This window comes from Podarcis melisellensis, assembly GCF_964234715.1.
Source record: "Podarcis melisellensis genome assembly, chromosome: 7".
Taxonomy (NCBI): Eukaryota; Metazoa; Chordata; class Lepidosauria; order Squamata; family Lacertidae; genus Podarcis; species Podarcis melisellensis.
Window position 1 is genome coordinate 9125971 of NC_138539.1, and position 27017 is coordinate 9152987.

Genomic DNA, 27017 nt, shown 5'->3' on the forward strand with positions numbered 1-27017 from the left:
CTACTGCAATAAGGAAAGTATGCATGCATGGGTGAATCCATTCTTATTCAAAGGACCCACAAGAGTCTCCCAAGTGAGATCTGAACCTTGGCTTAGAATCACAGAATTGTAGATTTGGAAGGGACCACAAGAGTCATCCAGCCCAAACCCCCTGCAATGATGGAATATTTTGCCCACTGTGGGGCTCGAACCCAGAACTTTGAGATCAAGGGTTTCATGCTCTCCCAACTCAGCTTCTTAGGATGCTTCCACACAGCACTGCTCTCTGGGGATTAGTCTGCTTTGACTATTAAAAAAGGTAAAGGTAAAGGACCCCTGACAGTTAAGTCCAGTTGCAGACAGCTCTGGGGTTGCGGCGCTCATCTCGCTTTACTGGACAAGGGAGCCGACTTTTGTCCGCAGACAGTTTTTCTGGGTCATGTGGCCAGCATGACTAAGCCACTTCTGGAGAACCAGAGCAGTACATGGAAACACCGTTTACCTTCCTGCTGGAGCAGTACCTATTTATCTACTTGCACTTGATGTGCTTTCGAACTGCTAGGTTTCCATGTGCTGCTCTGGTTCGCCAGCAGTGGCTTAGTCATGCTGGCCACGTGACCCGGAAGCTGTACGCTGGCTCCCTCGTCCAATAAAGCGAGATGAGCGCCGCAACCCCAGAGTCGTCCGCGACTGGACTTAACGGTAAGGGGTCCCTTTACCTTATCTTGTGGGGTGCATTGGAGGAGCCTGGACAAGACCCAACAACCAGCTGATGGTTCTGCCTTGCACAGGGCTATATGGGCACTGCTGAGCAGTGGATCGGCGGTGCCTGGAAACCCCACTTTGGCTGACTCAGGTCATTACTTGCCCCATGCCAAGCATCAAATCACACACTTTGTTGGCTTTCTTACCCTCCCTTCCCCAAAAGGCCGCAGAGTGAATTGGAACAATCAAAGATAAAAAACAGCTGCTAACCATAAAACAAGGGTAAACACAAATAAAAAACAGTTCCATCCGTACAGACAACTTCACAAATTCAGTTCCCACTTGCACAAATTTTGGAGGCGGAGCAATCACTGTAACTACGGTTTGCAAACCAGCTCTAAAATGTCATGTGGTGTTTTCGCTTGCCGTTCCCTCCCAAACCATGGCTTACAATAGACTCAGGTGAAGAACGACAGTTTGGCATGTTATCCAAAAACAGGATACCAATGCAGTATCTCACCCGAGCCCTGAGTAACAGAATTTGGTATGTAGGCTTACTCCATTTCCATTGTAAGGGTGGGTAAAAAGATGCAAAACAGATTGAAATGTTGTTTACTCGTTATAGATATTTTCCCCCAGCATACCATTATTCAAGTTTAAAAATAAGCACAGGTACCTACCAATGTGTCAACAGAAACATGTTTTTAATCTTCATGGCTTCCCCTGGCATTCAGTGTTTCCTGACAAGAGAAAAGATTTCTTTTTACTAACTAAAACACCCCACAATTCTAAAACCTAAAATAGGTAGCAGTTCATAGTTATCATTATTAAAAGACATCAAACCAACAATTACGAAAAAGCTTTAGGGGGAAAAACACACATTTGTAATGTTTTAAGTTCTTAGTTCCATTAGTTGTCCATAAATTCTAGGATTACAAGTTACTAGTTATGAGGTTTTACATTTGTTTAATAGGGAATAATTTCCTCCAATTAAACTGACCGAACTAAGGCTTTTTAGATGACTAGAACAAATTAAGCTTTTTAATATGAAATTTTAGGTGGTGATCTTAAAGCCTCCCTTTTCTATAATCTAAAATAGAACTTGCTAATTTGTACCCTTCCCTGCTTTTATTGGTTATATTAAGATAAATTAAGTGAGATTAAAATCTTATTTGATTTATTTACCTTTGCAAATGAAGACCGTTTTAAGGGTTACACATCCTCTGCCTCTGACGAAAGCGACCTCAATTAGTCAAGTCAGAAAGTCTTTAAAAGCTTTGTGTTTATTGCTTCCAGCACGGAGTGAGGTGGTCATTAAGGTACCAAAATTCTCAAAAAACAAAAAAAAATTCCGAAGTTGCACTAAGTGAAGAAATGCTCAACAAGATGAAAACTAAGTCACAGGTGTTTTTTTTTTTAGTTTTTGTTTCAGAAAAAGCATTAACTATTTTAAACCAATAATTTGTTTTTTTAAAAATGTGGAAATCCAGTAGATCGATACCATTTGGATAACTCCTTTAAAAGCCTTTAAGTCTATATTGTGTATAGGTGAATAAATATATGTATATATCTATCTATATATATATCTATAATATAATGAAATGCACCTTTAGGTTTATACCATTTTATTAAAAAAGCAAATAGTTGTACAGTGTTTTAGTAGGAGCAATTTAATATTGAGCATTGTTAAAAATCACTCCCTCCCTGTTTACTACTATTTATGAAGGTTTTTAAATAAATAATGCATACTCTCACACACACTGATTTTTCTTTCAAAAGTTTATTTAGTATCAAGCAAGAGTAATCTTTGCTTAACACTACAGAACATTTCAAGACTCAAGTTACAAAATACCACATTATTTGCATCTGTGATCTGCCTCCCTTTTTACGTAGGTTTGCAAAGAGAAAGACTAGCAAAATGGTTGAAAGATAAAAACTAGAAGAACTAAATTGTCGAAAACCTTTAAAATAAAAGGTTACGCTTAGGTTAAAATCATGGATTAACATATTTAATAAACCTAGCTGTTTTTAACACTAGTTAATCAAAGGTTATATTTTTCTCTCTCTTTTTTTTGTTTGTTTTGATCACCTATCAGTTCTCCCCCCACCCCTGCCCGCCCGAATACAATCTGGAAATAACAAAGTTCCGCGTTTCAACGTGTCTTCCTGTCCAGGCTTTTCATTCAGCAAAAAATAGATTAAGCTCAGTCCGTCCATTCAGATTAAGCACTTTGATTTTAATAAAAAGGGATTGTTCATAGAAAAAATTTACTTTGAACAGTATACAGGACTGGTGGAGATTGGGTATTTCACAACATCAGACAGTGTAATCAGTATCTGGCATATGGCTGCTCTCTGTAGCCTCCTTTTGTTGTCCTTGCTGAAGGTGCCTTGTGTCTTGAACTGGTCCATTCTTCCTGTCCTGAAATAAGGAAGCGTAAACATGGTTCAGGCTTCTCCTAAATAGATCTGCGGCTTATTTTGGGGGGAGGAAAAGGGTGGCAAAGGGGCATAGCTCAGTGGCACGACTCTAGACAGGGGAGCAGGCAGAGAGGAGGAATAAACAGACAGATCTCCTGAAGGAGGGGTGCAGAAAGTAGAGCCCTCCCCCACAAAAAAAAATCAGTATTGGGAGCTGAGCTTTTAAAGTTGTTTATAAGACTAGGGTTTCCCAAACTTGGGAGCCTCCAGCTTCTTTTACACTACGATTTCTATCATCCATAGCTAGCAGGTCCAGTGGTCAGGGATGATAATGATAATGATAATAATAATAATTTATTATTTATACCCCACCCATCTGGCTGAGTTTCCCCAGCCACTCTGGGCGGCTTCCAATAAAAGACTAAAATACAATAACCTATTAAACATTAAAAGCTTCCCTAAACAGATGTCTTCTAAAAGTTTGGTAGATATTTTTCTCTTTGACATCTGGTGGGAGGGTGTTCCACAGGGCGGGTGCCACTACCGAGAAGGCCCTCTGCCTGGTTCCCTGTAACTTGGCTTCTCGCAAGTAGGGAACCGCCAGAAGGCCCTCACCGTAGTGCAAAAACAGCTGAAGACTCCCAAGTTTGGGAAAACCTGGTCTAGAGTTAGGGGTCAGCAGGGAGCTGGCCATGTTTGCTAATGATACTAAACTGCTTAGCCTCGGCTGCGCTCTCCTCCCATGGAGGCTTGGGAGGGGTGCAACTTCACTCCCAAGCCTCTGGGGGAATCGCTCTCCTGCAGCAGCATGGGGGAGAGTTGCGGCCCCCCAGATGGCTAGCAGTGCGCAGCTACGGCCACCCCCAAACTATCCATGGTAATCTGTGGGTGCTGGGCGGATATTTGCACCCCAGCGCCACATCTGCTAAAGACGGCCCTGAGCAAAACAGCAAACATTACACAAATCCAAGGTGTGCTCACACTGGTCGCTTCACCTTAAAAAGGTTATTGCAGAATGGTAGAAGGGTTCAGAAAAGGGCAACCCAAATGATCGACTCCCCCAAAGAGTTTGCAGCGTTGGGGACTTTGTAGTTTTGAGAAAAGCTGAATGATGGAATTTTACAAAATTATGCATGACATGGAGGAAGCAGGCAGAGAAAAGGTTTCCTTCCTCTCTCGTAACACTAGAACTTCCAGGCATCCAACAAAGTTGAATGTTGGGAGATTCAGGGACAGATGAAAGAAAGTACTTCACACATTCACACACACACACACCCCGGGCAGTGATGGCCACCAATGCGGATGGGATTTAAAAGAGGATTAGACAAACTCATGGAAGAAAAGGCTATCAATGGCCTTAGCTATACTCTGTGTCCATGATGAGGCCAGTACAGGTGAAACTCGAAAAATTAAAGGCTCAGGAACCCATTGCAGGTGTTATGGATTGAATGGCTATTGCATCTTTTCACAATATTCTAATTTTCAGAGATTGTTAATTTGGGGTTTTCATCAGCTGTACGCCATAATCATCACAATTATAACAAATAAAGGCTTGGCATATCTCGCTTTGCATGTCATGAGTCTATCTCATATATTAGTTTCACCTTTTAAGTTGAATTTCTGAAATAAACGAACTTTTCCACGATATTCTAATTTTTCGAGTTTCACCTGTAGGCTTCTGAATATCAGTTTCCAGAAAGCACAGCAGGGGAGGCTATTTTGGTAAGGCAGTGTCCTGTTCCATTCAGTGTGAAGGAGTAGGTGAGGGCTCAGGTCTAGGGGTTGAAATATAGCCTTCCAGGCCTTCAAACCCTACTCAGGACATGCCCCTCACCACTGCAGGGGGTTGGACTAAAAGACCCTTTGGACCTTTCCAACTCTCTGATTCTAACCCTGCTTCACACCTCCAGTGTTTTTCCTGTCTTGAATGTGCCTTTGACCTTTTGGGGAGCTACATAAAAACCTCAGAGATAGCGTGTAGCTTTTGTTTTTGGTGTGTGTGTGTTCGTGTGTTCCTTGAGATTCTCTGGTCCCAGACCATTTAAAGGTCAAAACCATCACTTTGAATTGAGCCCGGAAACGAACTGGCAACTAACGAAACTGGTGGAGGATTAATGAGTGTACCAAGATCCATTCTATCAGCCTCAGATCAAAGCTGGCAGCTACGACGACTGCATTAACAAAGAGGCAGTCGCTATAATTAAACAAAAACATCCTATGCACATAGCCTGAGCTTTCTCTCTCCACTCCTCCCTTACAGAAAAAGGGAAATGAATCACAGCATGGCTGGGCTAAGCCTTATGCATTAAGATGCACACAGACTTTCTCTCCATGCTCTGGGTTCAGACGTATTCTGTGGTTTGATTCCCTGCTTGGCTAAGGCAGCAGCAAAATGGGCTGTGTGCCCATACTGCGTATGCTAAACTCCTGCTAAGACAACTTTCTCAACCTTGTGCCTTCCAGGCCTGTATCTTCCATCAGCCCCAGCCATGGTGGAAGGGGCTGCTGAAAGTTATGGTCAAAAAGATCTGGAGGACACCAGAATGGGCAAGGTTGGTTAAAGGCTTATGACTACATGTTCTGGACTATCTTCCGCTTGGACTACTGCAATGCACTCTCTGTGGGGCTACCTTTGAAGGTGACTCGGAAACTAGAACTAATCCAGAATGCGGGAGCTAGACTGGTGACTGGGAGTGGCCGCCAGGACCATATTAACACTGGTCTTGAAAGTCCTACATTGGCTCCCAGTACATTTCCAAGTACAATTCAAAGCGTTGGTGTTGACCTTTAAAGCCCTAACCTGCCTCGGCCCAGTATGCCTGAAGGAACGTCTCCACCCCCATCTTTCAGCCTGGACACTGAGGTCCAGCTCCAAAGGCCTTCTGGTGGTTCCCTGACTGTGAGATGTGAAGCTACATGGAACCAGGCAGAGGGCCTTCTCAGCAGTGGCACCCATGCTGTTGAAAGCCATCCCATCAGATGTCAAGGGGATAAATAGCTATACAGTGGTACCTCTGGTTACGTACTTAATTCGTTCCGGAGGTCTGTTCTTAACCTGAAACTGTTCTTAACATGAAGCACCACTTTAGCTAATGGGGCCTCCCGCTGCTGTCGCACTGCAATTTCTGTTCTCATCCTGAAGCAAAGTTCTTAACCCGAGGTACTATTTTCTGGGTTAGCGGAGTCTGTAACCTGAAGTGTATGTAACTCGAGGTACCACTGTACAACTTTTAGAAGACATCTGAAGGCAGCCCTGTGTCGGGAGGCTTTTAATGTTTGGTGTTTTATTATGTTTTTATATGTGTTGGAAGACTCACTGGGGCAAGCCAGCCAGATGGGCAGGGTCTAAATAATAAAATTATTATTATTATTACATCTGAATGCAGACATTCTGAACCAATGGGAGCTTCCAGACCACCCTGTTCCGTCCATTTAGATATCACTTCGGAAGCAAGGAAAGACGGCAAATCTTGCTTTGTGTGTTTGCATTAAGCCCATTGCGGGCCTCTTTGCTGAAACGTTTCGCCATCACGAGGCAAACTGAAGCCAGGCCTCCCGCTGCCAGGCAGCTCATTTTAATGCCGAAGCATGAAAACGATCAAAGCTATGCAAGTCCGTGGAGACCAATTTAGCATGTTGCGAGGGGGGTAAGAAGGAGGCTTAAAGCAGTCTTTCCCTTTTGATACTATCGTGTAATCGGCTGCTCCCCCTCAAGGTGACTTGCGGACATTTAAGCCTGTGACACGCAGGCAGCCTGTGTGGTAGAACGATTTACTATGACAAACAAACCCAAGCGGGGGGCCCGGTTGCTTCAGGTGGGAGGTGTGGTGGATATTATTTATTTATTTTAAGCCTCATCAAGCATACTTCAAAGGTGTCCCCAGAAATGGTTTCCAGACTTGCCGCTGAAGAAGTGTCGCAACATCCATTAAGCGGGGGAAATTGCAAGTCACCTGCTCTGACAGCAGGCAAGTCGTGAGGGTGTTATTTGCAGCAAGATGGGGAGGGGTGCCCAGCCTCATGACAGGTCGGATCCTGAGCCCCTCTGATCTCCAGCCAAAGGTTTTACGTTATCCCCAAAGCAAAGGTGTCTCTTAACATGCTTTGTGTGTCTAATCCGACACAGATTTCTTTAATTAAACCTGTCACCTCTGCACTCCGGCGCGTGTGCGTGTGTGTTTTTAATTAATCTCCGTCGAGTAGCATGTGGATTCTGCTCTGGAAATTATTCTTCATCAACAAGAACCCCAGCTCCTCTTTTTCCCTTCTGTCTACCTAAAGCACATTTTTTTATATATAACCTCTGTTTAATGACCTACCTCCTCGAATTCGTTCAAGTGGCGCAGAAAAGCAAAGCTAAAGCATTGGAGGTGGGGAGAAACCCCGCAGGCCAAGTGAGAAGCGTTAAAAATATTCAGCAAGGAACTTGAGTTAAGAATGAGGTCACGGGCGCTTTCATACATCCAGACACACCAGCTCGAGCCAAGGAGACGTAGGCAATGGCCTGGTATACCCAGAAGCTAGAGGGCAGGTTCTCAGACATCATGACACACCTGTTCTATAAAGGTAAAGGGTAAAGGGACCCCTGACCATCAGGTCCAGTCGTGGCCAACTCTGGGGTTGTGGAGCTCATCTCGCTTTACTGGCCGAGGGAGCCGGCGTACAGCTTCCGGGTCATGTGGCCAGCATGACTAAGCCACTTCTGGCCAACCAGAGCAGCACACAGAAATGCCGTTTACCTTCCCGCCGGAGCGGTACCTATTTATCTACTTGCACTTTGACGTGCTTTTGAACTGCTAGCTTGGCAGGAGCTGGGACTGTGAAATGGGAGCTCACCCCGTCGTGGGGATTTGAACCGCCGACCTTCTGATCGGCAAGTCCTAGGCTCTGTGGTTTAACACACAGCGCCACCCACGTCCCATTCTATGCCCATGGCCAATTCATTCCACAACTGGGAGAATTCAGCTACTCTCTGTTAATCCCTACCTTAAATGGCTCCTCTTACGTGTATCCTTTAGCTTAAGTACTCCTCTATCAACTAAAATGAAACGTAAATATGTGGATCTGAATTTGCACATTTTCATCTCTCCTTACGCTTTGCCCTCTATCAGGATTTAGAACGGTGTTCCCAAAACTTGGGTCTCCAGCTGTTTTTGAACTACAGCTCCCATCATCCCTGACCACTGGTCCTGCTACCTAAGAATCATGGGAGTTGTAGCCCAAAAAAGCAGCTGGAGACCCAAGTTTGGGAAACCCTGATGATAAAAAAAGTCCTTGAGGCTTCTCTCCCCTGAGCACTTCTTTAAAGCTTGTACTACTTTAAAAACATTATTATTTACAGGGTATGGGTGTATGTGTGGGTATTAATAACATTATTTGCATTAGCACATGTTTGCAGTCTTCCGAGGAGATCAAAAGGAAGTGAATAGTAGCAGCAACATGGAAGGAGAAACCAGTGAGCTGAGCTCTGTTAAACTCTTTGTTGGGGACGTTCAGAGATACCTGACTTGGCTCAGCGCTACTCATGAAACGAAACACAGCACCGTAAATTGGGAGGCACCTGTTGGCTATGCTAGTTTGTCCAGCCGATGTTGTGCACAGGCCAGACTGTTTGCCGCGTGTGTGTGTTCATGCACGAGTGGGAAATTACCATGTTGGGTGGTGGCAGTTGGCAAATGGCAACAAGGGAAAGTGAAAGAAGCATTTGCAAGACAGGAGAACTCCAGACAGCAAGAACACAAAAATGCCCTGCTAGATCAGCCAAGGCCTGTCTGGTCCTCCATTCTGTTCTCAAACTGACCGGCCAGATGTTGAAAAGAAGCGCACCAACAGGACAAGAAGGCAAAAGCCCTCACTCGCTCATACTCCCCAGCAACTGCGAGTCTGAATGTTCAGCTTCTTTGGCCTATCCTGGGATGGGTTCTAGTATCATGAAAGACGGAGAAAAACGTTTCTCTACCCACTTCCTCCATGGCATGCACAATGAAATCTGCCGCTTCGGTGGAGACAGTGTCTTGTAGTGTGCAGATGTGAGAGCAGATTTTTCTTTTTCATGCAAGGTGGCAAATTCAAAATGTCTGAGAACAGTTCTCTTTTTACATGAAATTCGCTTCTCCCAGAACATTAAAGTTACTCACTGTAAGAATCGTATGTGTCGTCACTCAGGCCATGGGCGTAATCATAGTAATCGCCACCACTGTTTGGAAAGAGAAAAACAATCCAGCTGTTAATAAAAGAATTGTGATACAGCAGGAACACAGCTCACAAGAGCTTGGGAGAATGTGCTTTTTGCAGCCAGGTCCCCCCTGCCCACTCAAAAACCAATGCCGAACCTGCTACCTGGGCACGGGTCACCTACGTGGTGCCCTCCATATGTGGATGGACTACAACTCCCATCACCACTGACCAATGGCTATCTGCAAGACACCATGCTGGCTATTCCTGCACAGAAGCGACTGATTAAAAAAATCCACAAATTTTTATTAACGCTTTTCGTAATACAATTAAAAAATGAACTAATCTAAATAAAAACAGAACGCTCTTAAGCCTTATCTCACACAGAGAGTGGTGGACCATTCTCGTTTCCACCTGGGAGCTTTCCTTTCCTCTCCCACCCTGGAACATCTTCCCTTCCCTGCCCATCACCAATTTTTTATGATTGCTTAGATCCTTCCTCCCGCCCCCCAATCTCCACTTCCCCTGCAGAATTGTAAACTTGCACAGAAATTATTTATGCAACTAAAATATACATTGCCCTGGGTCTATTGAATTATATTACTAGCCACACATTTTTTAAATAATAATAATAATAATCTGGGATGTTCCTTGGCACAAACTCGGGCCACTGCTCAAGGATAAGGGCCATTGCATTGCAAGCAGAAAGTCCCAGGTTCCATTCACTACATCTCCAGCCCAAAGTGGGGGTCTCATTGAACAGGGCTTGGGAATATTTTACCCTTTGAGATCCATTTCCCAGCTGAACAGACAGTTCTGGGCTGGGTGGAGCGATCATGTGGCTCAGTCTAAAATAGCTCTACAGTCAGACCTCGGGTTAAAGTCGCTTCAGGTTGAGCGTTTTCAGGTTATGCTCTGCGGCGACCCGGAAGTAATGGAATGCGTTACTTCCGGGTTTCGCCGCTCGTGCATGCAGACGCTCAAAATGACATCACGCGAATGCGCAGAAGCGGCGAATCATGACCCGCACATGCGCAGACGCAGGTTGCATTCTGCTCTGGGTGTGAATGGGGCTCCGGAATGGATCCCGTTCGCATCCAGAGGTACCACTGTATTATGTTCATAAGGGGTTCAAGATGTTTTACACGAAGCCAGGTCAGCTGAAATATGTTTGTGCGTTTGTTTTTTTACCAGAATTGGGTCCAAAGCAGTTCACAAATTTAATCCATCAACACACAATAATAACAAAATACGCACGATAAAAACCAGCGGCAGATGAAACAGAAGCGATCAGGCTACGTTTTGCAATACTCTAAAATCCCTGGGAGAATGAAAAGGCTTTCATCTGGGAAGCAGCCAGACAAACCACCATGGGAGGGTGGTGCCGTTGATGGGAGGTCACAGCACAAAAGTCCTCCATCTCTGGCCTCTTAATGAGGGAAAGAGAAAGGCCTTTTTATACCTGCTTTGCTGATCTGAATTATTCTGCAATTAGTGGACAAATTGGTTCACAAAGGCAAGTTGTTTCAAGCACATTAGAAAGAAACAGAGGGGCTCTTGCATGCTGTTGGGTCAACGGCTAACTAGTCTATTATGCCTTGGCTTTGACTGGCAACATTTTCTGTCTCTTCACCCAGCTAATTGAGATAAGAGAGCAGGGCCGTCCAACAGGTAGATTGTGATCTACTGGTAGATCGCGGGACCTTCTCGCCCCGCAAAGAAAAACTCAACTGCCAGGCTTTTTTTAATAGTGGGAGTAGATCTCAATTTGGACATGCGTGCTCTAGAGGATGCGCATTAAATGGAGGGTGATTGATAATCTTTCCTCCAAGCCATCTGCTCACTGAGGAAACCCAAAGGTTTCCAGAAACATAGCCAGATCAAAAGGACCACCAAAAATCTTTATAGGAGGGCACGTTGCAGAATCACTTTTTAATTCCACGAAAGCAACCCCCCGCCCAATGCACACTCATATTTTGATAAGAGAATTTTTATACTGACATTTGCTATCGTTCCATACAGTATCCGATTACTTATTGTACGACTCATCAAGTCTGCAGGCCTGAAAGCAGCTGAGCCCCGTCCCCTTACCTGTCAATCCTGTCAGAATTACTTTGGCTGGGCTTCATTTTACAAACCTAAGTGCCTGTTAAACCGAAAGCGACTTGCCTTTCATGGCATGTAAACAGCAAAACCAATAATCCTTGGTGGGAAGGGAAAAACCACTTATTTACATTGAAGGTATCTGGAGCGGGGGGGAGGGGGGAATCCTCAAAACTTTATTAGCAGGCAGACCCTTCAGCGCCAATAACCACATCAGAAAGTTATAATGCGAGGTGGCTGGAGCTGTTTGTTCGGGTGCAGCCTGCATTTCTGTGTACCTTTCTCAGCCCACCCAACATGTAATTGAATTGTGCTCCTGTAAGCCTTCATTTTGCAGGCAGATTGAAATGAACCTGGATACTTCTTAAATATGGGAACTTTACGGAAGGTGGCAACAGAAAGTGAGGCACAACCGAAATATACCTAGCTGGGCACAGGGGAAATTTAAGGGTTGTATCCTGGCCAGGAGTTCACCTACCACACCTAGGGGGAAAAAAATGGATGTTCAATGAGTCCATTATTCTCCTGAGGTATGTTTTTCAAGATGGTGTTTATCACATGGAAAGGTATTCTGCATTGCACTTTAAAATGCATTCTTAATAGCAAATGTAGGTGCTATAAAAGTGTTTGTTTGTTTTTTAAGCCTTCTGTCAGAAGGGGGGAAAACACTCTGCACAAGCTGACATTAGGTCCCTTAAAACGTCTGGCACTCAGATATAATTAGATTAGATTAGATTAGATATAAACTCTAATCACTAAATGGCACCTTAAACTTAGGTTATGGTTGCCACAATGGAATGTCTAGGCACCTTTTTTTCTTTTTACATTGAGGTTTGTATGGTTGTTGTAGTTAATTTCATTTCTATACCGCTTTATATTTTAAACAAGAAATCTCAAATGCCGGCACATCAAATAAAAACATCCAGAATAAAATGAATTCAAGCTTCAAGGAAAATATTACAGATCCTTCTCTAAGGGATATTCCGCTTTCCCCAATTGCCAGTCTGGCATCCAGAGATCTCCACACGGTTGCAATTTGACCCATGCCAGTTCCAAAATGCATCTGGCTAATTTCTAAGATTACTGGCACTCTGCACATGCTAAGAGGCACGGCTCCAGAACACAGAAGTGGGCAGCTTCAGGAAAACTTGTTGTGTAGGCTGCCAATCTTGAGAGTCACACAATGTGTAGCACTTGCACAATGGGGACTGTGCTGGACTGAGGACAAGCTCCAAGTTTTACTGAAAGCATGCAGAGACCATGGATTCTAGACATCAGGCATGGAATATCATCTATCCCAAGCTAACCTGCCAGGAAACATTCACTGGGAAGAGTGCGCAATGTGACGTCCAGCTAGCTCACAGCCACTCTTTCTGGGCGCCAATAATCAGAGACTTGCTGAAGACAACAAGGGACCTTCAGTGGTTCCCTTCTACCCCACGACAAGTTCCTGTCCTTGGACCTCAAGAAATAATAGCAAGTTTTATACAGTGAGGAAAAGCTATTAGGCGGGGAAGAAAAACCAAGTCCCGCAATCATTCATGAGCCAAAGAGGGAGAACGATCGCTTGTTAAAAAAACTGCACAGGCTTAAACAACTTGCAACCTGCCAAGCTGAACATACCCCACTAGCTGTGTACTTGCTTGGTGTTGAATTTTGCAATCCAGGGCTCATTTGTTTATTGAAATAACATATAGGGTTTCAGCCTCAGAGAAAGTGCCCGAGCAGAAATAGCGGTGAAGTACGGGAATTCAGAATGCGTCCATCCTAATCAGAAGCCTCTGTATAAAAATAATAAATATGCTAAAAACCACTTTGGAAACAAGATGTCAGAATCGTTAAGATTTTATTTGTTCGTGCTCCTCGCATTCTGCCTTTCCAACACATCGCCCAGGGTGGCAGACAAATCAAAATAAAAACACTGCCGCAAAAAGCAAAGCCACCTCGAAGGAGAAGGCAAGCTTTAGAGGAGAGTGCAGTGCTACAGGGCTGAAATGGGCCGGTTTTCTCCATGGATCAGTCAACGTTCTCCCCTCAATCAATCCACAGGAACAGTTGAATGAACAATGCTTAAGAGAAGATGAGCGCTGGGAGCACAGATTGGTTGCCTTAACTATGGAAGGGCTGCGACGGCTATCCAACCCAATATTAGGCAAATACATTCCAACTAGAGATTGCACTCATCAAGAGAGAGATGCTCTAAGGCAGTGTTCCCCAACCTTGGGCCTCCAGCTGTTTTTGGACTACAATTCCCATCATCCTTGACCACTGGTCTTGCTAGCGAGGGATGATGGGAGTTGTAGTCCAAAAACAGCTGGAGGCCCAAGGTTGGGGAACACTGCTCTAAGGCACCTGTCCCAGTGTGGCACTCCCCTGATGTTTCACACTACAACGTCCATCAACCCACAATGTCCAGGACAAGGTGCGCAACCTGGGAGTTATTTTGGACTCACAGCTGTCCATGGAGACACAGGTCAATTCTGTGTGCAGGGTGGCTGTCTACCAACTCCATCTGGTATGCAGGCTGAGACACTACCTGACTGCACACTGTCTCGCCAAAGCGGTTATCTCTCATTTGGACTAATGGAATGTGCTCTACGTGGGGCTACCTTTGACGGTGACCCAAAAACTACAGCTAATCCATGCAGCAGCTACACTGGTGACCATATTAACACTGGTTCTAAAGGATTTACATTGGCTCCCAGTACCTTTCTGAGCACAATTCAAAGTGTTGGTGCTGACCTTTAAAGCCCTAAAGGGCCTTGGCTCTGTATACCTGAAGGAGCGTCTCCACCCTCATCGTTCATTCCAGACACTGAGGTCCAGCTCCGAGGGCCTTCTGGCGCTTCCCTCACTGCGAGAAGTGAAGCTACAGGGAACCAGGCAGAGCACCTTCTCATTAGTGGTGCCCTCCCTATGGAACACCCTCCCATCAGGTGTCAAGAAGACGAGTAACTACCTAACCTTTAGAAGACATCTGAAAGCAGCCCTGTATTTACTGTGTAATGTTTTTGTATATGTTGGAAGCCACAAAGAGTGGCTAGGGCAACCCACACAGATGGCAGGGTATAAATAATAAAATTCTAATTCTTATCCCTGACTACTGGTTGTGCCAGCTGGGGAGCACAGGAATTGCAGTTCAATACAAGTAATCTTCCTCTGAAGAGGAATGAAAACCATTTTCCCGGGGTGGGTGGGAAGCAAGCTGTGCTGCAGTGATTTTTGAATATGCTAAGTGAGGACAATGCAACACTGCTTATGTATTATCAGAAAGAAACGGCCTGCCATCTTCTGTACAGCTGCTAATCCAGCTGTTGGTAAGAGTGCCCAGCACTGCCTTGCTATTATACCAAGTTCAGCTCCTTGGGTCAACTGCTCTAGCCGTTTAGCTACTGTGGATCTGCTTGACCTTTGCAAAGGCCTCCATGCAGTGCTTAACATGAGAGCTTGTGTGGTACTACTGGGAAGCTCAAGGTAAAAATATTCAGAGTTCTGGCTGAATAGAGCCTCAAGTCCAAAGCATCCAGTCACATAGAAAGAGAACTGCCTATTCACGTTACATCAAGAGCCACTGAGATGTAAACCAGGAAAAGTACTGGCTGCCCAATGGAATTCTGCTAAACTTGAAAACACACATTTTTCTAACACAACCCAAGGGCTTTTTTGTTTAATCTCATTCTACTTTTAATCTGTATACCGCCTTTCTATCTTTCTATACACAAGGCGGTCTACAACAAGCTGAAGAACCAACAAAAATATGCAGCAAAGTTCTTGTAACAATCTGATCCAGTACAAATTAAGTCATAATAAAAATATGACTTTTAAAGAATCAACTTTATATCAGATAAAGTAATATTCAACAACCCACTGCACTTCTGCAAAGACAAGTCTGTCTTCACTAGAACTTTGCATTTTTTTCAGATATGCACTTATAATATTTTAGGTATACACCTAAATAAAAGTGATGCACGAGGCAGCCTAAGTTGTTCAAATGAAGAGATATTTCAGTCTCCCCTGCCCTTAAACATGGCAACTTCCACCTAACAGTCACAGAGATCTTCCCATTAATTCAGCTTGCTGCCTTTTATGCTTGTGTAGTATTAATGATGCTCTTGTCTGGCACCAGAGATAACATCAACCTTGATCTTCGATTCTTCTCTGTGTTGGCAGTTCTACCAAACCCCAATTCCCCATGGTTCTTCCACAAGCTATGAACATGAATGCGATTAGGACAGCCGCCAACTGAGTATTCTACTCTTCCCCCACCACTTTTTCCTCTGAGAACTGCAAGCCTCAGCCCCCTCCGTGATACGGTTTCATCAACGCGGATAATTCTTTGGATTGTTCGTTCTAAATCTTATTTTAGCTAAACACCCAAAATGCTCTGTCTATATCAAGTGTGAGGAAGGGGGCTTGAATACACTGTCCAGTCCACCTGTCAGGCTTGAATACGACACAATGAAATGACAAAATTCTGCGCCAGTTGCCTGCTTTATTCTCAACTAATTACTGCGGATTGGTGCCAAGGTACAGGAAGAGTGGGAGGCTGTAGGTCTTGATGGGCAGTGAATTTTTGTTTATTTCTATTATGTTTCTATTCCACCTTTCCTCCAAGGAACTAAAGGCAGTGTACATGATTCTTTCCTCTCCCCATTTTATCCCCACAATGACCCTGGGAGGTAGGTTAGGCTGATAGACAGTGACAGCCCTAGATCAACCAATGAGCCTCATGGCTGAGTCAGGATTTGAACTCTTGTCTCCCATGTCTTAATCAGACACTTCAACCGCTATATCACACTGGCAACTGGAAAGTTCTTCTCTCCTGAAAAGCAGAATCTTTTCTGCTTCTTCAATCTAGAATGTGCGAGAATCATTGAGTTGGAAGGGGCTCCGAGGGTGATCCAGTGCAACCCCTTGCAATGCAGGAATCTCAACTGAAGCATCCGTGGCAGGTCCAACCTCTGCTTATAAACCCCCAAGGAAGAAGAGTCCATCCCTTCCAGAGGGAGTCCATTCCACTATCAAACAGCTCTTACTGTGAGAAAGTTCTTCCTGATGTTCAGTTGGAATCTCATTCCTTGTAACTTGATGCCATTGGCTCCAGTTCTACTGTTCAGAGAAGGGCTGGTTTCTCTATTGCAGTGGTGGGGAACTTGCGGTCCTGGAGATGTAGTCAGACTCCCAACTCCCATCATCCCCAACAAGTGGCCATGCTAACTTTGTTTGATGGGAGTTGGAGACCAGTAAAACCTGGAGGTGGTGGTGGGTGGTACTCATTGGGACTGGTAGGGTGGAAGGCAAAGAGGACAACAGCAGATGGAGTCAGTGGCACCTTATTCTAGTTATGACACTTGCTCTCTTCCCTGCTGAATTTTACAAGGGGAAGGTGAGGGCTGCCTGAAAATGGTAGGGCAGTTCCTCAGTTGCCCTAATGTACTAATCTCTGCTGTATGGGAGGGGCCACAGGCTTCCCAGCCTCAGTCAGTAGAGCACAAGACTCTTCAGCGTTGTGGATTCAAGAACCTTGTCAGACAAAAAGATTCCTGCATTACAGGTGGTTGGACTAGATGACCCTCATAGTCCCCTTCAACTCTGTTGTTGTTTAGTCGTTTAGACGTGTCCGACTATTCATGACCCCATGGACCAGAGCACGCCAGGCACTCCTGTCTTCCACTGCCTCCCGCAGTTTGGTCAGACTCATGTTTGTAGCTTCGAGAACACTGTCCAACCATCTCGTCCTCTGCCGTCCCCTTCTCCTTGTGCCCTCCATCTTTCCCAACATCAGGGTCTTTTCCAGGGAGTCTTTTCTTCTCACGAGGTGGCCAAAGTACTGGAGCCTCAGCTTCACGATCTGTCCTTCCAGTGAGCACTCAGGGCTGATTTCCTTCAGAATGGATAGGTTTGGTCTTCTTGCAGTCCTTGGAACTCTCAAGAGACTCCTCCAGCACCAAAATTCAAAAGCTTCAATTCTTCGGCTTTTGAAGAAGGCTTTTGGACCTTCTTTATGGTCCAGCTCTCAATTCCATACATCACTACCGGGAAAACCATGGCTTTAACTATACGGATTTCAACTCTACGATTCTACTAATGAAATACTTCCTTATATGACATGGAACAGTATTTACATATTGCTTTTTAAATGATCAAAATGCTTCACAAACATTACCGCAATGGTCTCTACAAAGACTGTGTGATGTTGTATCAGTTTTGTTATCCCTACAGTATATTGCATTGAGGGAGAGAGAGAATAAGGCTAAGAGAGTAGACAGTGGCTTGCTAAGAGACACCTATTGATACGGCAGCAAAGGAGATGTTCTTACTTAGACCACTGCATCAAACTAAGTTTCTGGTGAGAGAAAGTGAGTCTGCAACTCCCAAACTTCTCCCTCACTACCACAGAGGCTGGAATCTTATTTGACCATTGAAAGGAAAGCTTCCGTTTTGTGTGAATGTTATTGCATCTCATGCACAATGTTTCTAGGAAAGTAAGTCTTGTAAGCATCAGCCTTTCGGGTGTTGGAAGGAGATTAGATCTCAAGTCTTTCTTCCTTGCATGCCTGGCCAGGAAGGACATGTGAAGACCTGCATTGCTCCCCTGAGCCTCCTGTGATCACAAAAGAAGAAGCCCAAGCGTACTACTTGTGACTCAAGCCTTCCAGATTCAGCTTATATCCACAGGACAGCATCTGCCGTGTGGAGCTGAGGAAGTCAAAATGCATATTTTGGTTTTAATATAGCACTGCTTTATTGGGAACAGAACATTTTCAAAGGATAGAGAAGGCAGATGGCTCAATGAGGCCAGCTCATACCTCCATTACTTACTTTTCTGGTAAAAAGAAAAAGGCAACCAATAACCTAGGCCCAAGAACTAGATTTCTAAAGGCACATCTACACCTGTTTGCGTACACATGTCAACTAAATTTTTACGGCCCCATCTCGCAAACACCTAAATTCATACAAGGGAAAAATAAAGTACATCCTCTTTGAATGTTGTGGTTTTACATTACCAGGACAAAATAACAATAATCTGTTCCTTAGCAGGTCTCAAAATTAGGAAAATGCAACCTCGGGTGAACAACGCATGACATTTGACACTGTATCATGATTTATTGAACAGACAGCTAGGACCTAAGCCATCAGCTATTCCTGACAGGGAAATCAGAGGAGGTAGGAAAGAGTCTTCCATTTCATGCTGAGTGGGTGAGAAAGGAGTGTGTGGAATAGGCTGGAGGTCTCATACTGGTTTCAGGGGGTACTTGGAGCGACCAAACTTTTTGCCGTTTCCTGCTCCAAAACTCAGTACAAAGCCAGAGAAGAAACACCATCAATTCCCTAGTCTTCTATATATGCCAACAGCTACCCCAACTATGGCAGGCCTTGGTAGTCTTAACTGTTTGCTATGCTGACTGCCCACAGGGAAATGGCTCTTTCACCAGCAAACTCGTCTGGCTGGCAACATCCAAATCAAATACCTACATCCAGAAAGCTCCCTCATTCATACAAGTGTATACTGAATCAGGTGCTTGGTCATCACATCATTTATATTGTCTCTCAGGAACAATCTTAGAAGGTTATTATTTCCAAGTACCAGGCATATCAGGAGTGATGCATACAGATTTGTGATGACCAGAATGCCTACAAAATGCCTGTGTGTTGTGTCAAGTTTCAGTCCTGGCACTTTTTGCTCTACAACCAATTCTACAGTACATTCTGCTCAGTTGGAGGCCATCAAATATAATTTTGGATGTGATAGCAAGCAAGAGGAGCAGGAATTGCAACCGGCTTCTGAATCCTATTCCTTGCTGAACTCTATTTTGCCCCAAACCTATCTTGCACATTAATGGCAAGGCACAGAAAAGAGAAGTGTCAGTTGCATTGCCCCCCTACACCCTCAAAAGTCACTGCTGAAATGGCTAATGGCTTAAGGAATTGGTGTGGGATGTTGTTGCTTGCATGACATTATTGCCCCTGCTTATCTGAATGGCACAAATCAGCCAGTGCACTTTATCAGTGCTATTTCACAGATCATGGTATAATGGCATGCCCTCTTTCACAGTTCAGCACCACAACTGGGTCATGTAAGGCTACAGTTCTATGCACAGTTAAGATGTGCCTGAGTCTCACTGAAGTCAGAACTAGGATTCAGCCCTAGAATGAAAGCAATATATCTAGGCATGTCCAGTGGGCCCTTCCATCATCACACAGATCTGGGAAAGGAGATTAGATCCTTTGGGTCAGAGAACTTAAGTTTCTTCTGATAGGATTGAGCCTCAACATCTCTCTTCTTAGGCAACCAAGGCTCTGGGACTTGTAACCGCATGCAAGATTGCAGCTTTAGTGCAGTAAGTATTTGGGTATGCCCTGAAGGTGCACAGTCGACTTAAATATAATTCAGCACACTGGAAGCACAATGCAAGCAATTAAATTTTAGTACAACTTTTAAATCTCAACACTACCACTTCTAAACATCTGCCTCCAATGAGTATCTCCAAAGTTGAATTTTCTAATTAAACACAGAGTAAAACAAAAACAAGAAGAATGTTGCAGGTTGCCTCTGCAGCAGCACGAGGCCATTCAGACTGTGATTGATAACTGCAGGGTGGAACACCACAGCTTTGGTGCTCTCAGCCTCTCAGAAAGGTACTACGGCTTTCATGTGTGAAATCATTTCTCTGCAACACATTTGTTTTGCTTTAGACTACCGTCATTCTTTATTGGTCTCCGGTGCTTAATTTAGCCTTCAACTGTATGAGCCACCGTGGCTTCGAAACTTCTCCAGAATCATATCATTTGCTTATAGGTGCATTTGCAGAAAAAAGATGATTCTGTACACATTCCTCCTACTACAAACAAACGAATAAAACCCACAGCCCTATTCGCCATTTGCAAAGAGTGTGTGGTAATGAAGAGAAGGGCTTTATACCCCAAAGCATTGGTTGTATGGCACCAAGCAAGCTGTTGAGACCAAATTTTGTGATAAGTATGTGTGTATAAGAGGAATTTACAGGAGGGCAAATGGGGCACTTGCTCAGGGCAGAAAATCTGAGGAGGCGGTGACGATGCCCCAGTTTTCCCTACTGTAAATATGTCTCTTACTGGAAGTTCCCTTCCCACACAACAGGAAGGTGCAGAAGCCTTGTGATGCTCAGCTCCACGCTGTGAGTTTGCCCCCATCTCTCTCTCTCTCTCCTGGCTCAACCTTGTCTCTGCATCATAGTCACCTGGACTCCCTTGAAGGAATCCTCAACGCCTGTCTGAACTCCAGAGCAGGACAAACTCTGGACCGGAGAGAGGAAAGGAGAGGGGGAACATTTGTGCCCTGGCTGGGAGTGTGATCTGTTCGTCTCCTTTGGCCAAGTTGGCTTGGGAGAGTGTGCTGGAGAAAACAGTGCTGGCCTCTTGTAGGCACCCTTTCACCACTTGGGTGATATGCATTCCAGCCAAATGTCAGGTTTCCCTTTACAGTTAAGGAGCAGCAACCATACCTAAAGCTACACTAATCACACACAAATATTAATTCTAGGAATACCATGAGGTTCAAAATTGTTCTCTGGGGACAGCACCACCCAGTCATTTGGACCAGACCTTAAAATGGTTCCAAAACTGCCTTAGTATCCTGCAGCCATCATGAGTTGAGATCCCAGACTCTACAAAGCCAGCTAGCTGTTGCTCCATCAGTAACTGACCTGGCTTGAAGCAACAATCCTACCATGTTGAGTTTACTCAGGCAGCTCGTGTGAATACAAATCAACCTCAAAGTCAACATGTCTGTACATTCCTTTAGATCGGTAAGCATTTGTGCAAAATGACTAACTCAATATCAATCAGTTTTGTAAAATCTGTTAAGCCTTTTCTCATATCGGATCAGATTGAGAACCTGGAGGGCAGCCAACAGTCAGGTGATAATGCAGTGAAAAGGAAGCCTTTCGGTGGCAATGGGCAGGTACGTAGCCACTCCTTCCCCTCCCTTTTTCTGTAACCTTGTCACATAATCCAAATTTTAGTAACAAAGCTCATTCTCTGCCATGTTAACTCTCTGCAGCATCTGTCACTGCTATGAATGGTTGATCATAAGTACCTCGGTAGTCATCTCAGTGCTATTAAGCAGATGGCAGTGCTAAATCCAAATGATGTAGTACATCTCCCCGGTGGACTTTGTTTCCATACTCTACCATTATTCCACAATTCCTCTGTGATAAATCTTATGTATTCTGGAGAACATTAAATAGTGAGCAGACATAGGCAATTGATTTATTAGCAGCAGTCTGCATTTGCCCCGTTACCAGTCTTTGGAAACACTTGTGTGGAAAACATGGGAAGCCCTCAAGGCGCATAGACCGCTGGCCTCATTTTGTGTAATGTAATGTTTCTAAACAGATTCCACGTTTCAGCACAATTTGTCTTTGCAAAGTGCTAAATTGCAGTTTGCAGGAGGGTTTTATATATATATATATATATATATATATATATATATATATATATATATATATATATATATATATATATGCTTTCGTAGATTTTCACGGGTACAGGAATGCAGGTTTTGGTGTCCTCGGGTGTCTTCCCGTGTAAAAGTTGGGGTGTCTAGGCGACGTTTCGACGAGGTCTCACTCGTCATCTTCAGGCTGGTGCTTTCGGCTTCTTGTTACTGGAACAGAGCAGGATCTCAGTGTTTGAGTTCCTATAAATACTGTTGAGGGGGTGTGGTGTATAGCCTCCAATGTTCTGGGCAGAGAGGAAGTTCCCAGGCTAGTGTGCCTTTTCTTCTTTTGTTCCTTAATTACTTGAGGGATATCTTGAGTGATTTCTTGAGTGATATCCTGAGTACCACTTAGGTGGGTCATTAGGTGTGGATTAGTTGCTAAAGTCTTTGTGTCTTGACCTCTTGAACTTTGTGAAGAGTTTTTCTGAGAAGATGGCTGTACTGCACTTAGTTGTGCTCTGGCTTGGCTTCGTGTATAGGGGCGAGCTGTGGTTTTGTGGCCTGTGTCAGCCAGATCTGTGTAGGGATTGCAGGGGGGTGCAGCATCCGGAGGTGCCACCATGGTTTGGCTACTGGATGGTGTCTGTAATTTATCTGTGGAGAGGGTCTGGGTTTGGGTCTGGTGTGGTTGATTGGTGATGGCGTTCTGTGTGCCTCTGGATCTGGTGTCAGTTTTTGTGGGGAGGGCTAATTTCCAGATGTCTGGCAAGCGGGATGTGTCGTCACGCTTGTTCATGTTGTGAGGGTGTTTCTCTATCTCGATGGCTTCCATGATTATTCTCTTGTGGTGATGTTCCATGTTAAAGAGCAATTTGGAATCTGCAAAATTAATTTCGTGTCCTGTTTCTTTCATGTGTTGGAAAAGAGAGGAAGTTTTTTCTTCTTTTTTGACGGCATTCTTGTGTTCTGCGATACGTGCATTTATTCGTCTGTTTGTTTGTCCAATGTACGTGGCTGGGCAGACTTTGCAGGGTATTTCATAGACCCCTTGGTTTTCCAACTGGATTTTATCCTTGGGGTTTCTGAGGATATTGGCTATTTTTTGGTTGGTGCAAAAGGCTGTTTTGATATTGTGTTTATGGAGGATTTTGCTAATTTTATCTGTAGTGCCCTTGATATAAGGAAGGAGGGCCATGCCATTGTTTTCTTCTGTGTCTTGGTTTTTGGGGGGTGTTTCTTTTTGGATTAGCTTCGTAACCCTGTTTTGCTGGTATCCATTGGCAATTAACACATTTGAGAGATTCTGTAACTCAGTTGTCAAGTGGTCTTTGTCAGCCAGGCGTTTGGTTCTGGAGATGAGATCCTGCTCTGTTCCAGTAACAAGAAGCCGAAAGCACCAGCCTGAAGATGACGAGTGAGACCTCGTCGAAACGTCGCCTAGACACCCCAACTTTTACACGGGAAGACACCCGAGGACACCAAAACCTGCATATATATATATATATATATATATATATATATATATATACACACACACACACACACACACACACACACACACACACACACACAAACCAAAGAGACCCAGACTTTCCATTTGGTTCTAGGAGGGATTTGGTGATTAAATTGCTCTAGTATGGTTACTAGAACAATTGAAGAACAGAATTCTTGTGACTCTAAATCTGAGTAACTGGGATCAAGGAGTATTATGGTGTCCCAATAAATATATTGAGCACGGGGAAGTGATCAAAGCCAGCATAGGCATTCAGGATGCGTGCATCAACACAGGGAGGAGGCTAGGGTTTACAGGGCGTTTAAACTTCTCCAGTTCAATGGCCAGCTAAATTTTGCAGAAAACCAAGTCACCCATCTATATACAACAGTTTAAGATGAGACATGCTCAACCCATCACACAAAACGTAACTGCCAATCTCTCATATAGCCATCTGGCTGTTTTGCTTTTCTTAACCTGGTATTGAAAACATAGCTTTCGACAGTCTGGAAATCAAACAGCTTGTCCCAAATCACCAGAGAGCAATGTAAACAAGTGCCTGGTAGTGTACAGCCTCCGAAATCTACACCAATATTGTTGTTCTCTCCTCTTTCATTGTGGCACACTGGACTGGCTTCGCACCGGCTTGTCTCATTAAACATGTGTAAATTGTTGCGGCTAATTTCCACTGAACGTTATCCCTCAACATTAAAGAGTTACGTCATCTTTCTCACTTTAGTCAATGGAGCTGAGTGACTACAGCCAGCACAAATCACAGCAGGCCCAATTTGCATTCTAATCAGCTGCCAAAAGTAATTCCTTTAGAAGTCCACTACCGTTACCATGAATTATGTTGCTGGGAATCTACTTCCTTAGGGCCAGTGAAAAGGCATACTGATAGCTAGACTGCAGGAACCCAGAATGATGCTTACTTTGCAAGCCATCTCAATCTAACCAATGTGGGATTTCCATAGCTAAAAATACATGAATGGATTTTTTACGAAAGGGTCTTTCAGCTGAGTTGTACAAGGAAGCTTGCAATAAATGTCTCAGTGGAAATCCAGAGACTACCCCAAATTTAACAGCTATCCGCTAGCACAAAAGCTATGCAAGTTTGAAGATTCGCATACAATAAGGTATCACATCTATTTATTTAGTTCACTTTAAAATAGTATAAAACTTTCGCTTTTGCTGAAAAAAACCCACATGTGGGCTGGTTTAGTTATGTAACAGGATGTCTACTATCACACTCCTGTCCAAAGGTGTGGTCACTATTGGTTGTGGGGATGGGGGCTCCCATCTGACGTCCAGTCACCTGTGCCACTGCTGCATGCCGCAACAGAGAGAGAGAGGTGGGGCAGGGGCAAGCCTGACATGGGGGAAATGCACTTGTGAGAGCTCCGAATTGGCTCAAATGGTGCATTTTCATCTTGCTGACATCCCTGCTGCCTTGCCCCTCTTGTGTGCATCAGTGCTGTGGGCGAACAGAGGTCAAGTGAGTGCCACGCACCCTCAGCCCCCGCGAGGCCATCTGCTCCTCAATATGGTCTGCAGTGGGAGAGGTATGTTGGAAATGGAATATTTGCTTCTGTTGCATGTTACATTTGTCAAAAACAAATGGCAACCAAGACCATGCAGAGGTGGGCAGGATGTGACCTAGAGAGGAAGCACTTCATCTCATGAAGGTATCACAGCAGCTCTTGTGTGGAAAAGGACCTAGATTCCATTTTTCACATCCCCTGCTGAAAGGACCAGATAGCACGTGACAGGGATGGACAGATCAGCTGATTTCCACTTCATTTCAGTTTTGCATGTGTTGGCATGGAAAGGGGGAACCCACAAATATTCACATTGTGTGCATCTTTCTAAAAAATAAGGTTTTTTAAATGCTTTCATATGCATCCCCCCCAATTAAAATGTAAACATTTTTTGAGCTTGAACTGCACCATAAAATTATGAGAACTGTGTAGTCCAGCTAACAACTGCATTCCAATTAGTGTTTAAGTGCGGGGACTGCAAATTGGATCTGTTTACTTTAAAATGTGGACCGAATAAAATTATCCTCCATCCGTAGCTGGCGAAGGGGAAGACCTGAAATCCTGAACAGCCACTGCCAGAGGCAGCAGACAATATTAGGCTGTGATATAGTACTGAATGGACAGTCTTGAGTGGCTTAAACAGTTGTTCCACTCCTACACCAGGGATGAATCTTCTGTCTGTTATCAAAGATGGGTATTTCAAGGCTGATCACAAATCAAAACCACTTACCCCAGTAATATATGGTGACTCATGCAACCATTCTAAATGAATTAAGCCATCTTCCTTACCTTTGTGCTGAAGTACTATAGCTGTTATCATAGGAATCGTAGCTCTGTTCATCGTATGAAGTGCCATATCCATCGTCATAGTCCTGGGAAAACAATTTCAATACAAAGGCGGCATTACAATTCAAGGAACTACTACAGAACTCAAAACACCACCTATTTTTCTCCAGTCAAAATGACATCTCCAGGAATATAAATTTACTGAAGGTGTTCTGGACCTTGGTTAAACAGGCCCTGAGCACAAGTTGGTCCACAACTGGTTCTGTGTACCAAAGGTGTCTCTGGACTTCTGTTTCTTCATCAGCAATCCCTCATGCAACATGGTAAACAGATAAGTTGGTGACATGAATTTCCATTCCAAGAAAAAGACAACATGAACTTGTCTGGGCAAGCCAAATAGTTATTTGTCTCAACAATGGAAGACTCTTGAACAGATAGTGGACCACAAACTTTCTCACCATGGGCAACCGTCCTGTTTAATCTGGTGAGTAATCTGAAGACACGTCCTTACTGCTCTCCCTGAAAACACCTTTTAATGGAGACACTGAAGTCACTGTAGCTGATCTCAGTCAAGAGTAGTGAAGTGTTCTGCTTAATCCTTTAGAGGAAAGGGCCAAACTGAGGTGGTTACACTAAACTTTGGGGTTGGGGATTATCAGAGGATTTACTGCAAGAACAGTAAGTAACCATCTCTATAAGAGGGTGATTTAACTTAATGGTATTCTTGAACACAGCACCAAAACAGAATGTAAGAAACTCATCTCTCACGTTATCTTGCAACTCACAGACTCCCTTTAAATAGCAATCAAGTAGAGCTCAAGGATGCTTTAAAGTTTGCCCTTAATTAGATTTGACATCTTCCTGTTAATGTTTTCTGTGTTTGAGGCTTCAAGTGCAGCACGTTTATTCCTATTTGGCCAGTTCTGCATATAAATTGATATACTTTGATTTCTTTTTTTAAAAAAAATGTATCCCAGAGATATGAATCTAAGGAGAAATTAGACCCGCCATTGGGTTTCTGAAATGCAAAACAACCTGCAGTCCTAGAGAATTATGTCTGGTTAGGTGTGTGTGTTGGAAGAAGGGAGAGTTGTATAATTCTGTTGCTGTGATGTCTTAGAAAAACTGAAGTGAAAATGTTTGGCTGTGTTACGAAAGGTCACCTAATAGCAATGAAGCTGGAATTCTGTGTTTATGGAGTGCCGCACTGGTTCCCTGCTATCCTGCTGCTGCTCTCAATAGGAAATCTCTTTCTGTTTTTAGCTGAGTTAGTGGAGCTATGGGGAAAACAGGTTTTCAGGTTCCTTAGAAAGCCTCCTGTGGGACAGCCGCCTCACACATTCCATTTTTAAACATACACTTAATGTAAAGTGTGATGGTGATAAGCAGGTGCTCA

At 44.1% G+C, this 27017-nt stretch overlaps 1 protein-coding gene across 2 annotated transcripts in view; it reads right to left on the bottom strand.

Moving 5' to 3' along the window:
* KHDRBS3 (KH RNA binding domain containing, signal transduction associated 3) overlaps positions 1-27017 on the bottom strand; it is a 109497-nt gene that overhangs the window by 2139 nt on the left and 80341 nt on the right. The window contains exons 7-10 of one of the 2 annotated variants that reach the window (XR_014170353.1): positions 25625-25707; positions 9243-9301; positions 2957-3106; positions 1365-1424 (exon numbers count right to left, since the gene is read on the bottom strand). Coding sequence is in view for 1 of the 2 variants with exons in the window: in XM_081918943.1 (XP_081775069.1) it covers positions 3015-3106; positions 9243-9301; positions 25625-25707 (234 nt within the window). In the remaining variant the exon portion in view is untranslated. Of the gene's footprint in view, positions 1-1364; positions 1425-2445; positions 3107-9242; positions 9302-25624; positions 25708-27017 lie in introns of those variants that run through there. The other variant, XM_081918943.1, reaches the window with a different exon arrangement.